At 33.9% G+C, this 16,155-nt stretch overlaps 1 protein-coding gene across 1 annotated transcript in view; it reads right to left on the bottom strand.

The window, feature by feature from the left end:
• The window catches only part of gabbr1a (gamma-aminobutyric acid (GABA) B receptor, 1a), a 97,610-nt gene extending 81,682 nt beyond the window's left edge, over positions 1-15,928 (bottom strand). The window contains exons 1-6 of the mRNA XM_056474102.1: positions 15,850-15,928; positions 12,651-12,715; positions 12,387-12,525; positions 2,632-2,817; positions 2,492-2,509; positions 2,358-2,368 (exon numbers count right to left, since the gene is read on the bottom strand). Coding sequence (XP_056330077.1) covers positions 2,358-2,368; positions 2,492-2,509; positions 2,632-2,817; positions 12,387-12,525; positions 12,651-12,715; positions 15,850-15,928 — 498 coding nt within the window. The remainder of the gene's footprint in view (positions 1-2,357; positions 2,369-2,491; positions 2,510-2,631; positions 2,818-12,386; positions 12,526-12,650; positions 12,716-15,849) is intronic.
• Positions 15,929-16,155: the final 227 nt, after the last annotated feature.

Below are 16,155 nucleotides of genomic sequence, written 5' to 3'. Positions count from 1 at the left end.
AATGTACAGTTTTTCACAGAACAATATGACAACTTGATTTTCACAGATTTGAGACCAACCAAAAAGCCCTCAAATAAAGACTTATTTTATTATTATTATTATTATTATTATTATTATTATTATTATTATTATTATTATTATTATTATTATTATTATTATTATTATTATTATTAGTAGTAGTAGTAGTAGTAGTAGTAGTATTATTATATGAGTGTAAGTAAATGTGAGGAAATTTTATTTTTTTGGTAAACTACCCCTTTAATCACACTGTAACTAATTTAAATAGTATAACTACAATGATTTTTAAAAAATGAATTACAATAATAATAAAAAAGCTATTACAAATAAATGCTGACAAGTTCATTTTCAGTATACAGATTCATACACATTTTAATTAAACAATATGGATTATAGAGTGCATCCACATTACACTGCAGTTTAATATTTAATAAAGAAAGAGGAGTAAAGAAATAAATATGAAGGGGAGAGAAACAGATATACAGTCAAGCTCAAAGTTATTATTCATACCCCTGGCAAACTCTGACATAAAGTTAGATAGTTTTTTTAAAACGATTTTCAGAAATGACAAAAAGATAAAAAGATTCTCTCAAAATTAAATATGACAATGTACAAAAGGCATCATTATGGTGAAAATATATATTTCTTAAAGTAAAAATATTTCTCTAAGTAACTTTAGGTAAGAATTTGAGTTAAAATTATAATAAATAACAGGTTAGATTAATTTTGGGCTTGACTGTATACAGAGGATGTGAATTACGGGGGCGTTGGGGGGAATTGACCCCCTAATTAAAGCCTGATCCCCCTGAATGAAATCAAAATAAGATGTATGGGGGGTCAGCCCTTTAATAGTAAGAAATAGCTTTCTTTGATCTCTGATCTATATCTTAAATATTAATAATTAAAAATGTATACTATAAATATACATTTGATCCCAATTTAGCCAATCAATGAAAAATACCATTCAACAGTCTGAAACTGGCAGTTCAAGAGCACCGATAGACAGCTAAGTATTCACAAAACACGATTCTAGTAAAATAGGTGTTTATATCTGCATGTAGCCTTAAAAAAGAAAAATAGACACATAATTTGTATAGTTTAACCTACAATAACATCTAAAACGATCACTAAATATTCCTCAAAACACTGAAAATGTATACATTTTATTAAAAACGTTGATGTAATTTAAATACATACATAAATTTGATTCACTGAAGCATGTATTACCAAACTACTACAGACAAGGTCAATGTATAATTCGCACACTGACTGTCTGACTGTATAGAGAGAGAGAGAGAGAGAGAGAGAGAGAGAGAGAGAGAGAGAGAGAGAGAGAGAGAGAGAGAGAGAGAGAGAGAGAGAGAGAGAGAGAGAGAGAGAGAGAGAGAGAGAGAGAGAGAGAGAGAGAGAGAGAGAGAGAGAGAGAGATTGAGATTACAGTATTTGTTGCGTTGAGAGTGTATTTCATTTGATTGATGGTAAAATACAGCCCTCTTGTGGTTGAATAAAGCGTTACAATTTTTATTTCTACTCGATGGGAATTGTGGTCTGCAACTATTGCTTTTAACCTCCTAGCGCTTAGTGGCCACAAACGTGGACAGCACATTTTAGCTCTTATGTCTTGTGTTTTATATTTTGTTACAGACATACAGTGTCATCCTGCAACTGTTTTGCAGCATACACTCTCAGAAATATAAGGTACAAAAGCTGTCACTGGGGTGGTACCTTTTCAAAAGATACAAATTTGTACCTACAAGGTCCATATTAATACCTCAAGGGTACATATTAGTACATTAAAAGTACAAATATGTTCCTCTTAAATTTTTTAGGTAATAATATATACTTTTGAGGTACCAATATGGACCATTTATGTAGGTACAAATGTGTACCTTATGAAAAGGTACCACCCCAGTGACAGGTTGCTTACCTTTATTTTTGAGAGTGTATAAAATGTCCCAAACACTATTTTAACTGTCCAAAACTTTTTTTTACTCTCTGATAGTTCAAACATGTTCAAAAAATATGTGTGTATGTGTTATTAATGCATTGAAAAACAGTCAGGATAAAAACTGCTGTGTTCAAGGCAGAAATAAAGAGTTTTTTATTCTATTACACCAAGGTGACTTTATTGTGTTTTATGGAAATTCGGACCACGAGTCCACATACTTGGACATCCTTTTTTTCCAAAAGTACATTGTATCAAAAGACGATCCTTAGGTTTTATTCTAATTAGGTTCCAATAAGCCCATATAGCAAAGAGAAATAAAAAATGCATGTAAAAAAAACAGCTTGGGCCTTAAGAGTTTATAGACATTTTTTCTATTAACATTTAACCAAACCCACAAAGAGGCTTGTGAAACAAAAATTGATTATCAAATACTGTAAAATATCAATAATGATAATAAATCTTTGTAAATGTGTCTTTTGACATAAGAAACCAAGCTCTTTGGGATGTTTTGTGTTGATGTCTTACCTGTGTAGTTGCTGTCATCTGATGATGGACAAAAAATAAATAGTCACAAACAGAAAAAACAAGAGGTGCAATTAAAAGTTATTCAAATGATAGAACCACACATATTTGTGTTGGTCTGACTGATAGATAAACATACTCACAGACACAGAGCGGTTTCGGTGAGTCCCATTTGCCCAGCTTGGTACAGTGTGAGATATTGAAACCCTCCAGTAGGAATCCAGCATGGCAGCTGTAATGAAGGACTGTGCCCTCTACTGGTGGTCCAGGCGGCTGCAGCGACACCCTCCCGTTCTCCAGAGACATCCAGGAGCGTGGGCACACCATCACTGAAAAGTTTAGCGACACTGTAAGCAAACATCCTTAGCACATTAGCACCTTTATCTAAACCTGAAATTACACAGCCTTAAAGTGTAATACTACTATCACAACACCACACTATTGTTTACCAATAGGATACATTTAAAAAAATGGCTTTTGTTGCTTGATTAAACTACTTATTTAAAATGAGTAGACATAACACAATTCTTAAGGTTTTTATTTGGAAAACCTATTTCTTTTATGTTCAATCCACTTAAATTTGTAAAAATAATTGAGTTTAGTTAGTTTAGTTTAAACTTTATTGTCCGTTCTGCTTGGCACAGTAAGGACATTTTTTAATTTAAAATTCTTTAACACTGGATTTAAGTCAACAATTGCATACATACAACAATCACACAATAACAACACTCATCAAGACAACAACATAAGTTAAAAATTTAAAAACCAAATTAGCCCCATATATATTACTGCAGATCATTCTTGACAACCACCACATTAACTTCAAATCTTGATCCGATTTAAGACAACAACAGCAATTGGGATAAATGACTTTTTATAAGCATTTTTTTACGGCTTTAGGAATTTTAAACCTGCGTCCTGATGATAACAATTCAAATGCTGAGTGAAGAGGATGTGTAGAAGAGAGCGGGGCACAAAGTAACACTTTTTGGTTTTGGCCAAATAATGAAGAAAATAATGGGGTTAGATAAACCATATTTTTTTTACCAATAACACACAAGCCTCTCCAACAAATGAGCACTGGAATTATGATTGCCGGACCTATGGTTTCTGTGCAGTATTTCCAAAAGTGCCAGGGGTAAAAATGTTAATATTTACCCCACCTGTAGGGCAAGTTGTAACAGGCAGGGGGTTAGTTTCAACATATGCATACAAAGACAGATTTCACAGTTAATTTAAATCCAGTTTACTTTAAATAGTAGCTATATTTCCTCAGTAATTGGCTCATTTCTTTTTTATTCTACAGAGAACAGTATGTTTATGTATTTATTTGTTTATTGGATAAACACATTTGAATCTATTTGCATTATTATCCATTATTATACAATGCATTTATTTGCATTATTAGCAATAAAATAATTTTATTTCTATTAAAACATTGTTTTCTATTAAAAAACATTTTTATTTAAAAAGTTTTTAACATAAAAAAAAAAAAACAATTGAAAATGTAAAAATTCGAAAAATTATTTTGTTGGTTTAACTAGTGTGCAACAGTGTGCGGCTTAATTGTAACACCCTGTTACAACTAACCCCGCTGTGTCATGTTTCCTGGCTAGCAGTCACTGTGTGTTTTTTACATCTTTCAAAATGGTTTCATCTTTTAGCCTAGAAGACGGTGGTCACAATATAAGATTTTACATTCATACTTTCACAGATTTTTTTAAAATAAAAATATTGACTATAATGAAAAAAAAAATAGTTTTATGCTGCAAAAATGGTTTCTTCTGTGTTTCTCATCCAAATTTCGCAGAACTTTTTCAATAATTGGCAGGAAGACGTCTGCCGACACTGTAGTGAAAACCTTGGAAGCATGCCATGGTTAACCCTGAGCAAATACCTTAAAACCCCATGTTACATTTAACCCCAGGTTACTTTGTGCCCCGCGCTCCCCTACTATCTTTAAAAATCGCAACTGCAGTTTTTTCCATAAAGAAGTCAAATAGAAGTCTGTGTGCTAACATTAAAAATTTGCACATATTCATTGCACTGATTCATTTATTTGAACTGTACATACCCACAGCACATGGACACTTGTAATTATGTTTATCTGTCTGCACACTTCTGCTATTAATAGCATCCTGTACATATATTCATTTATTGTAAATCTGTTCATAGCTAATACAATCTGTATATAATGTTCATAGTACATCCATCTGTAAATATCACCATAGTTTTTCTATAACTGCACTTTATAACTTATACCTGTACCCTGCACTTGCTGCTATTGAACTGCTGGTTAGACCTAAACTGCATTTCGTTGCCTTGTACATGTGTAATGACAATAACGTTAAATCTAATCTAATCTAATCTAATCTAAAACTTCTGAACTTTCGAGGAGACTGAGGCGCTGACTTGTCTTCTTATAAAAAGCCTCTAAATTACTATTAAAATTCAATTTATTGTCAGCAATTGTGCCTAAATACTTAAAATTTCAGAGCTGCTCTACTATTTGTCCATTTATGATGACTGGTTTATAAAATCTAGTATCTACTGCTCTTGTTTGACTCCTCAGATGTACCTCTTTTGTTTTTCTTCTGGTTTTGGAGATTTGGAGTGTAGGTTTGCATTTTAAGGGAGATGTTTCAGAAATTTCAGAAATTGTGTGACATGAAAAGATTTTGTGTGTAAGCTGTTGGAAAAAACTGTAACAGAGCAAAGAAATTTTCACTGTATGTCTGACAATATTTTTTCTTCTGGAGAAAGTCTTATTTGTTTTATTTTGGCTAGAATAAAAGCAGTTTTAATTAAAAAAAAAAAAGATTTTAAAGTCAAAATTACTAGCCCCTTTACAGTTTTTCCCAATTGTTTACACACATTTTCTGAAAGCATGTCTCATATTGTCTGAACTCTACACAAAAATTAAAACACACACACACTGGACGAAACCCTTCAATTCTCTTGCAAAATGAAACTACATTCTAAACAATGTGATTTCTTCTCAAAATGGTATTTTGTTTTCAAATGACACACAAACCATAACATGAATACACATTTATATTGAGCACTGACATGCTTAATGTAAAACACTATGACCACTTCTTCTCCATTCATCATAATGACTTACTGTAAGCCTTTTTGTTCAGTGTTCCACTTACAACAGACAGTCCATAGGCCTACAGAAGTGCTTTGTAAAATATTACAGAATATTGTTTTATACACAACACACAAATACACGGTACCAAATATATTTTACTGTATTTTTCCCACAAAAACAGTGTACACAGTGTTCATTCCAACATATGCCATCAACAGAAGTATTTACTAAATACAGGTACAGTAACACTAATGAGAACACTAATGAGCAGTTTATGAAGGCCATATCGCTAGCACCAAGTATATCTGCAGACTCTGTTGATTCTCTCCTTGATTTGTTTAATTCTAAAGTTAAGAATGTCATAGATGACATTGCTCCTGTTAAAGCCAAGAATATAACTAGCAGGCAAAGGGGATCTTGGTCTAGGTCCCCAAGAATTAAAATAATGAAAAGACAGTGCAGAAAAGCTGAGCGTATGTGGAGAAAGACGAAACTAGTAGTCCATTATAATATCTATAAAGACAGTCTTCGTGCTTTTAATATGGAACTAAAAACTGCTAGGCAGACTTTCTTCTCAAGCCTTATAAACAGCAACGTAAACAATGCTCATAAACTCTTTGCAACGATAGAGAAACTCACAACCCCCCCAGTCGGATTTCCAGTGAGCTACTCTCTGAAAGCAAATGTAATGAGTTTGCTCATTTCTTTACTGACAAGATCAATAATATCAGAAAGGCAATCAGCTCATCCAATCAGCCAAATTGTGTCGAAGTCAGATTAACTCAACCACAACTTAAGAAATCAGACATTATGTCCGATTTCATGGCAATTAATGGCAAAATCTTAGAAGAGATCGTGCAAGTTATGAAAACATCAACCTGCAGTCTTGACACGCTCCCCACATCATTCTTTAAAACGGTGTTTACCTGTTTAGAAATGGATCTTCTAAAAGTGGTAAATGCTTCACTTCTCTCAGGGATTTTTCCAAACTCACTTAAAACTGCAGTTGTTAAACCCCTCTTGAAGAAGAGCAACCTGGATAACACCATATTGAGCAATTACAGGCCCATCTCAAATCTCCCTTTCATTGGCAAAATCATTGAAAAAGTTGTTTTTAACCAGGTTAACAAGTTCTTAAACTTCAAGGGGTGTTTAGACAATTATCAATCTGGTTTCAGACCACATCACAGTACAGAGTGCGCCCTTATAAAGATAATCAATGACATCCGCCTAAATACAGATTCAGGCAAACTAACAGTGCTGGTACTGCTCGATCTCAGTGCCGCATTTGACACTGTCGATCACAGCATACTTCTGGATAGGCTGGAAAACTGGGTTGGGCTGTCTGGGACGGTCCTCAAATGGTTCAGATCTTACCTTGAAGGAAGAGGTTACTATGTCAGTATAGGTGACCATAGGTCGAGGTGGACACCCATGACATGTGGAGTCCCACAAGGCTCGATTCTGGCACCACTCCTGTTCAACCTTTATATGCTCCCTCTGAGCCAAATAATGAGAAAGAACCAAATCTCCTACCACAGCTATGCTGATGACACTCAGATCTACCTAGCCTTAATGCCTAATGACTACAGCCCCATTGACACCCTCTGCCAATGCATTGATGAAATTAACAATTGGATGTGCCAAAACGTTCTTCAGTTAAACAAAGAGAAAACTGAAGTGATTGCGTTTAGGAACAGAGATGAGGTTCTCAAGGTGAATGCGTACCTTGGCTCTAAGGGTCAAACAACAAAAAATAAGGTCAAAAATCTCGGTGTGACTCTGGAGTCAGATCTGAGTTTTAATAGTCATATCAAAACAGTTAGTAAATCAGCATACTATCATCTCAAAAACATTGCAAGAATTAGATGCTTTGTTTCCTGTGAAGACTTAGAGAAACTTGTTCATGCTTTTATCAGCAGCAGGGTGGATTACTGTAATGGCCTCCTCACTGGCCTTCCCAAAAAGACAGTCAGACAGTTGCAGCTCATCCAGAACGCTGCGGCCAGAATTCTGACCAGAACCAGGAAATCAGAGCACATCACATCCGTCCTCAGGTCTTTACACTGGCTCCCAGTTACATTCAGAATAGATTTTAAAGTATTATTACTGGTCTATAAATCACTAAATGGCCTAGGACCTCAATACATTACAGATATGCTCACTGAATACAAACCTAACAGATCACTCAGATCTTTAGGATCAAATAGATTAGAAATCCCAAGAGTTCAGTCAAAGCAGGGTGAATCGGCTTTCAGCTACTACGCCCCTCGCTGCTGGAATCAGCTTCCAGAAATGATCAGATGTGCTCCAACATTAGGCACGTTCAAATCAAGACTGAAAACACATCTGTTTAGCTGTGCCTTTACTGAATGAGCACTGTGCTACGTCCGACAGATCGAACTACTATGTTTTTCTCTTCTTTTTAATTCTTTTATAACATTTGTTTTTTTATTTCTCTTATACTTGTTTCTTTTATTCCTGTTTATGTAAAGCACTTTGAATTGCCAGTGTGTATGAAATGTGCTATATAAATAAACTTGCCAAACTTGCCAGTAAAAAAGGCGAGTATGGAAGGAGGTACAGTTTATAAACTGCCCACTGCACTCGTCCTATCAAACTGTTTCTTCTAACCATGCTTAGACACTCTCTTTCCCACCTTCAACAACCTGTTTGCTTATATCGGTTTTGTCACATCATTTGAAAAACGTGACATCAATTTTGAGTGGTTGTGTTTAATCAATGACATCTTTTCTCTATTTGTATTTGATTGTTGCTACTTGTGTTTACCAGCATCGATGACGTGAGTATTAGAGTGCAGAGTGTGTTTTGAGAATGAGAATGTGTTTGGAGTTTTACTGAAAAGTCTAAGTAGGATCTGCACAGTGTGTTTTACCATGTGAAATGGTTTAAGGTATTGACAACAGACTGCACAATTAGCTAAATGAGGTCTGGCAACTGAGAACTTAGTTCAGCCAATGGGTTTAGTATTTTAGCAATTGAGAAAAACGAATCAATTTGAACTGTGTGGAACCCTGCATTTTTAGAATGTAGAACAGAATAGAATAGAATAGAATAGAATAAAATTCTATAAAACTGTGCATCAGACATGGGATGTCCCATTTTGGTCCAATTTGTGCAATAAATTACATTTACAAATGTTATTTCATGGGCATAGAAAGCTCATTAAACTCAAGTAAAGTGTCTAATGTTTAAAATATCCTTTTTTGAAAATAGAATTTCACAATGTTTCATTATGTGCCATTCATTTATTGTTACCAGTTTGTGTAAAAAACATAAGAAACAACATATCCTATAGTATATGTTACCATTTTGGTAACATAAACATCTGCTATAGAACCAGTTTGTGGTTAAAAAAAATAAGAAACAACATACCTTATCGTAAATGTTAGTTATGCATTGGATTTTTAGCTTTTTTTTAAATGTCTGAATGTCAAATGTTGTGTCTTTATTTACAGTTTTTCTTAGTTGTTTATACACAATTATTTGTATTTCAGGCACAATGACTACAACATGTAACTGATGCACCAACCCCCTGAACCAATTCTGCTGAACTACAAGCACAATTCCTGCTTTACACTCAAATTGCAGGTTTAAAACACACCTTTTTTCAAAACACTACACACAATTCTCTGCATTGGGCACAATCTTCATGCAGAAAATCTCTTGTTTTCACAACGCACACACTGTCATTCAAAATTGTAAAGTCAGTTGTCCTACTTTGCATATTAACTCATCACATGGGTAAACACCTGTCACACATAATTGCAATTTAGAAATCAGAGCTCATCTAGTTCATAACTGGTTCACTGCCCACCCACGTTGTTTATCTCCCTCCATAGTCTCCATTCCTCAATCCTATTGAGGAATTATTTTCTGCCTGCGGATGGAAAGTCTATGACCGAAACCCACACTTTTTTTTTGTTTAACTGTTACTGTATTCTGTAAATACTTCTGTTGATGGCATATGTAGACAACGTTATGTGTAACTTTGTGCTGGTTGGGATAAACACTGTGTACACTGTCTTTGTGGGAAAATACAGTAAAATATATTTGGTACCGTGTATTTGTGTGTTTTGTATAAAAACAATATTCTGTAATATTTTACAAAGCACTTCTGTAGGTCATACTGTCTGTTGTAAGTGGAACACTGAACAAAAAAGGCTTACAGTAAGTCATTATGATGAATGGAGAAGATGTGGTCATAGTGTTTTACATTAAGCATGTCAGTGCTCAACTGGTTCTTATAAATGTCTATTCATGTGATGGTTGTGTGTGTCACTTGAAAACAAAATACCATTTCAAGAGTTCCCACTTAGATATGCTTGCCGCATAAAGCAGGTTTGGCATGCTGTCCCGGGAGAGAACCCTGAGCTCTGAGATATTTGAGCCCAGGGCTCCCGCCCGGTCGATGAGCATATCAGGAGATCCGAGATCAGGTAGGTCTCGAGAGCTCCCCCTTTAAAAAAGGGAGGAAAAGGAGGAGATGGGGTGGAAGGGGGGATTCTTCCAAACGAAGATAGAATAGTAGGGAGAAAATGATCCATTTATAGTAAACTAGGATCACTCTGATTGGATTATTACTGATTACAGATGAGTGGCCAGACGAGCTCAATCATATCACATGCTCTTCTCGAAATTAGTTTATGAAACTTCCCTTTGAGAAGAAATCACATTGTTTAGAATGTAAAGTTTCATTATGCAAGAGAATTGAAGGGTTTTGTCCAATGTGTGTGTGTTTTGTGATTTGTGTGTAAAGTTCTGACAATATGAGACATGCTTTCAGAAAATGTGTGTAAACAATTGGGAAAAACTGTATGATCAACTTATGTAGCAATGTTGTCCTGCGAGACACAACATTTCGTTCCTCTGTACAAACATGTAGCGGAATGACTATAAAGCTCGACTTGACATGATATACAACTTATTCTGACCCGGATTTACAACCCCAAATCAGAAAAAGTTGGGACAGTATGGAAAAAGCTAATAAAAAAAGAAAGTAGTGATTTCTAAATTTACTTTGACTTGTATTTTAATGCAGACAATACAACAAACATTATCTATTGCGTTCCTCATGATTTTAGAGTGTTCCAAAATAAACATATTTCAATTTTGGTTCTTGTAACACATTTCAAAAAAACTTAAAACAGTAAAGACACTTTACTTTAATTCACCACTTTTAACATAATTTTTATTTTATATTTATTTATTTTTATTAATTAATTTATTTTTATTTTTTATTTTTTATTATTTTTTTTTTGTCGATTTGGGTTGGGATAAAGAGTAATGTTTTGGTTGTTTACATAACTGTATTAAACAACATATATAACTTATTCTGACCCGTATTTACAACCCCAAATCAGAAAAAGTTGGGACAGTATGGAAAACGCTAATCAAAAAGAAAGTAGTGATTTCTAAATTTACTTTGACTTGTATTTCATTGCAGACAGTACAACAAACATTATCTAAAGTGTTGCTCGTGATTTTATAGGGGCTTTCCCCCCCAAAATAAACATATTCTAATTTTGGTTCTTGCAGCATATTTTGGGGACAGTAAAAGCATTTACGACTTTATAATGTTGTCATTCCTTTTCACAGCACTTAAAAAACATTTAGATACTGAAGACACCAAGTGATGAAGTGTTTCAGGTGTAATTTTGTCCCATTCTTTCTGGAAACAAGTCTTAAGGTGGGCAACAGTACGGGGTCTTCTTTGTCGCATTTTGTGCTTATTTTGTCGAGACCTTGCCTTCGTTGTAGTTTTTTTCTTCTCTTAATATTTAGTATCATTTTTATTTTATTTATTTATTTTTATTAATAAATTTTTTTTATTACTATTTTTTCTTTTGTGTGGTTGATTTGGGTTGGGATAAGAGTAATGTTTTGAATGTTCACATAACCAGTAGATTATACTATGCAGTTTGCATGTCATGTACATACTGTCATTCAAGTTTCTGCTTAATAAAGGATTATAAAAAATGCTCCACACATTCTCTATTGGAGACAGGTCAAGACAGCAGACAGGCCAGTCAAGTCCCTGACCAGACCAGACCAGACCAAACTGTTAACTGTAACAACAAGTCCAAAAAACAATAAAAATCATGAGGAAGACATTTAATAATGTTTGCTATATTATCTGCGATGAAATACATGTCATAGTAAATTTAGAAATGACTACTTTCCTTTTTATATTTGCGTTTTCCATACTGTCCCAAATTTTTCTGATTTGGATTGTATTAAAATATATAAAAATGCATGATCAGACTAGATTTTCTATGATATTTAAAGGATTTGCCATGAGAACTGATTAGTATTTTGGTCCTGCACGATGATCCTTAAATAAAAAAATAAAGCAATGAAGTTTTTGATTTGTCAACAAATTGTTATTTTTGCAAATGTGGAGGGAAAAATCTCTAACATGAATGTAAATGTATGAATATCATTATTCTGACTTGTAAATAAAAAATAGAATTAAGAAAGATAGTATCGTTTTGAGGTCTGAAAACCATTTCACTTTTGACCCTTATACACGTTCATGTTTAATACACGGAAGCTTACAAAATAAATGAATAAATCTACCTCTTAATTATATTACACAATATATAATATTACATGATAGGAAAAACAAGACAATAGAAATCTGTCAATTATGCAGTTAAGTTCATTACATGAAAGCACTTGACCTCAAAATGCTGTTATTGACCAATCAGAATCCAGTATTCCAGAGAGCCGTGTAACCAATATCAATATGAATCGATGGAATAGGACAGTCAGAGCACTTACAGCATCTGCTGAGTTGGTTAATATCAGTCCAAGTGCCATCAGGAAGGCACTTTCGAACTTTGGGTCCCACAATAATTCGGCTTCCTCTGCAGATATATTCTATCTCATAGTCTACCGGTAAGATCTGCACACTGCGGATCTACAGACAGAGAAAGAGAGATGTTTAGTCAATTGAATTAGATGTTGCTGGAGGGACACAGTCCCTTCAGAACTGGCATTGATGTTTATGGCTGCCAGTTTAATGTGCTGCTTGTAGACTTTTACCTGTTCCTGAGTCAGTCCTCTGTAGCGTATCCCTCCGTCTCTGGGGGGACGAATGATTGCACATCCTGAAAGAGACGGGGGAGGATCAAACGCACAGAGCGGAAAGGTTTTCAGCTTAGTCAGAATACACAAATGTACATCAATAGAGAAAAATGACATGTTTCTGGTGAACTTGTATTTGATTTATTCTCAAGGCTGTATTGCAATGCTGTTTTAAAGGGATTTTAGCCCTTGTGCATCCTTATGGACATTTTGTTTGACTATTTTTGTGATCATTTTGGTGTTAATGCAAGACTATAAGAAAAAAGAGGATTGTGATGAAAGTGATGAAAGAGATCATTTATTTTCTAATGGTAATGCAAACAGCATAAATTTGATCAAAATGTGTTACTACTGCACCCTCATTTCATTTTGTAAATCTTTTTTAAACTAGTTACAAATATAGTAACTCTCAGAACATTCAGGACAGAAATAGCATTTTTTAACCAAAAAAACAGCCTTTAAATTTTTTATTATTATTTTTGAATGTAAAATGTGTCAGTTTTAACAGATTTCCTGTTTTCTTTTGAGCACTTCAGCCCAAATGAATTTAAAAATATGTAATAATAAAGATGTGAGTGTTTTGGTAAAGATATAAGAGTTTATATATATATATATATATATATATGTACTAAGATATTTGTATAAGATTTCGAGTGGTAGTATTTGAGATTATATTGTTTCTGATCATTGACTTATGAAATCCTATAATAATGCAAAACACAGCTGCTTAGCCATGAAGATATGAAAGTAATACACATCACTGTTTTTCTTCACACGAACAGCAACGACATTATGCAAACAAACTATAATTAAAGGGTTAAAATTCTGAAAATACATGTTTTTCATCAAAGCAATCTATTTAATTTAAAAAGGTTTCATTTATAAATATTTATCACAAAATTCACCTTTAGACAGCATAATATTAAAGTTTTTACTTAATAATTAAGAAACCTTTATTTGAAACATGAAAGAAATGTTGTCTGGTGTAAACAAACTATAATTAAAGGGTTAAAATCCTTAAAATATGTGTTTTTTCATGACAGCAATCTATTTCATTCAAAAAGGTTTCGTTTATTCATATTTATTTTAATATTCATTTTTAGACAGCATAATATTAATGTTTTTATTTAATATTTAAGAAATCATTATTTGAAACACGGAAGAAAGGTTGTCCATTGCAAATTAAAGGGTTAGAATCCTTAATCTATTTAATTCAAAGTGTGAAAAAAGTTAAACTCATTCATATTTATTTTAATATTCATGTTTAGACAGCAGAATATTCATGTTTTTACTTAATAATTAAGAAACCATTATTTGAAACATGGAAGAAATGTTTTCCATAGCAAACTAAAGGGGTTAAAATCCTTAAAATATGTCTTTTGTTTTTCATAAAAGCAATCTATTTCATTCAAAAAGGTTTCATTTATCATATTTATTTCAATATTCACTTATATTGGATAATACATTAATTCGATAGATTAAATGAGCAATATCACTCAAGTAGCAGTGTGATATGGCTGCATTTCGGCACTGGTGGGAGGCGTGCCGGCCGAGTGCCTTAGTGATGATTTACAGCCATATCGTACTGCTACTCATGTGATATTGCGTTTATACAACAGTTCGACTGCATAATCGTGTATATGAAAAGAAAATCAAACACGAGAGTCTAAAAATCCTTTTGTGAGGAACTACTTTCTTCCGCCATTCATTCATATCTGCAGCTGACGTCAGAACAGCAGAAACCGTTGCTACTTTCACTTCACTAACGTCACTTTAGAGCTAGTATTTGAATGATTCTCTAGCGTAATGTCTAAAGTGATGACAAAACAGGTAATTTTGCTAACATTTTAACATTATAAGGCTGAACGACATGAAATGCCATCAGTCTACAGAGATTTATTTCTCTGCTGCAATCAAGAAATCACAATAATTAACCCTGAAAAGGCTAAAGCAGTGCAAACACTACCTGATTACGGTTATACTTATATATTACTGCAAGGAAAAAGCTAAAAGGTAAACACATACGGACATTCCTTCTATCTTATTATTTTTACTGAACTAGCCTGCAGTAATAAAAAAACAGGCGACTCATAAGAAACAGATGGCCAACCAAAAAGTAACTCAGGGTTATACAAAGAGTGGCCAACACAAAATACATACATTACTGATATGTGAGTCCCATCTCACACTCAATACATGACAATTATATGGTATAAATACAGCATTACAACATACAAATGAGAGAGATCGACTTAGAATATCACTTAATAGTTTTATAAGGATTTGATCAGATGTAGTTAGAAATTATGCTGTATTTCTCTTTTTAATGAGCTTATTATGCGGTCTCTGTCGCCATTTTGTGGATGGACAACATCGACTTTACTCAATGACAGGCTAATGACCGCCGACGCGCTGTCTCTCAGAAATTATAAATATTTTAAAATAGGCACTACCCTTATAAATAAACTGCACAGTTGCAGTCTAAACAACTACATTCTGTAAAAAGCCTCAAAAGTACATTATGTTGCCCAACAGCAGCCATATTTGTCAAAATGTAGAGTGTCCTCTGCTTGTTGCTGTATGTGGGCGGAGTAATACACAAGGGTGAAGAGGCGGTACGAGTGCTGTTATTTGCAGAATATTGCCAGCTATCAGCCAATCATATTCAAGAACCAGACAGAACTGTTGTAAAAATGATAATAAATCATAAAAGACAAAACTAGTTAACAGTATTAAAGCATATATATATATATATATATATATATATATATATATATATATATATATATATATATATATACAGTATAAACATTGAAGTAAACCTATGAACTATACTGTACATAACACTGAATTGCATTGATTCACTAAGACTGTAGGATATACATTGCTTTCACAATGAAAAGAGAGAACTGACATTGCAATCAATATTTTTCCTTCTATAGCTCCAGCCGAACATGATCCCACAAGGACTGAGGGCAACTCACCATTTGAAATCCATACAACTCAGTTTATATCATCTAAACAGAACGGCCTTTAATCTCACAAAGCATAAGAGATTAGCCACTTTAAATGTTTGGTTGTGATTCAACATGCTTGGGTCAGACACACACACACACACACACACACACACACACACACACACACACACACAGTTTACCTCCGGTCGTTGAATTATGTATGGACGAGACGAGAGTAGGAAGCAAGTAGAAAATTACAAGAAATAATAGCTGCTCCATTACTGCATCTGAGGGAGAGAGAGAGAGAGAGAGAGAGAGAGAGAGAGATGACTAATAATATACTTGATTTCAGGTCACAATACATGCTCATTTCAAACCAATTAAACTGCTCGTGGCATGATGTGATCTTGTTGGCATTCAGATGTGTTAAACATAATAATAACCTGCTGCCTCATTTAATTACACCACGCACTGTTGAGGAGGAGGAGGAGGAGGAGGAGGAGGAG

The sequence above is a fragment of the Danio aesculapii genome, chromosome 15, assembly GCF_903798145.1.
Source record: "Danio aesculapii chromosome 15, fDanAes4.1, whole genome shotgun sequence".
In the NCBI taxonomy this organism is placed as follows: domain Eukaryota; kingdom Metazoa; phylum Chordata; class Actinopteri; order Cypriniformes; family Danionidae; genus Danio; species Danio aesculapii.
The sequence above is the reverse complement of the archived record's forward strand: the minus strand, read 5'-3'. Positions and strand labels throughout refer to the sequence as shown.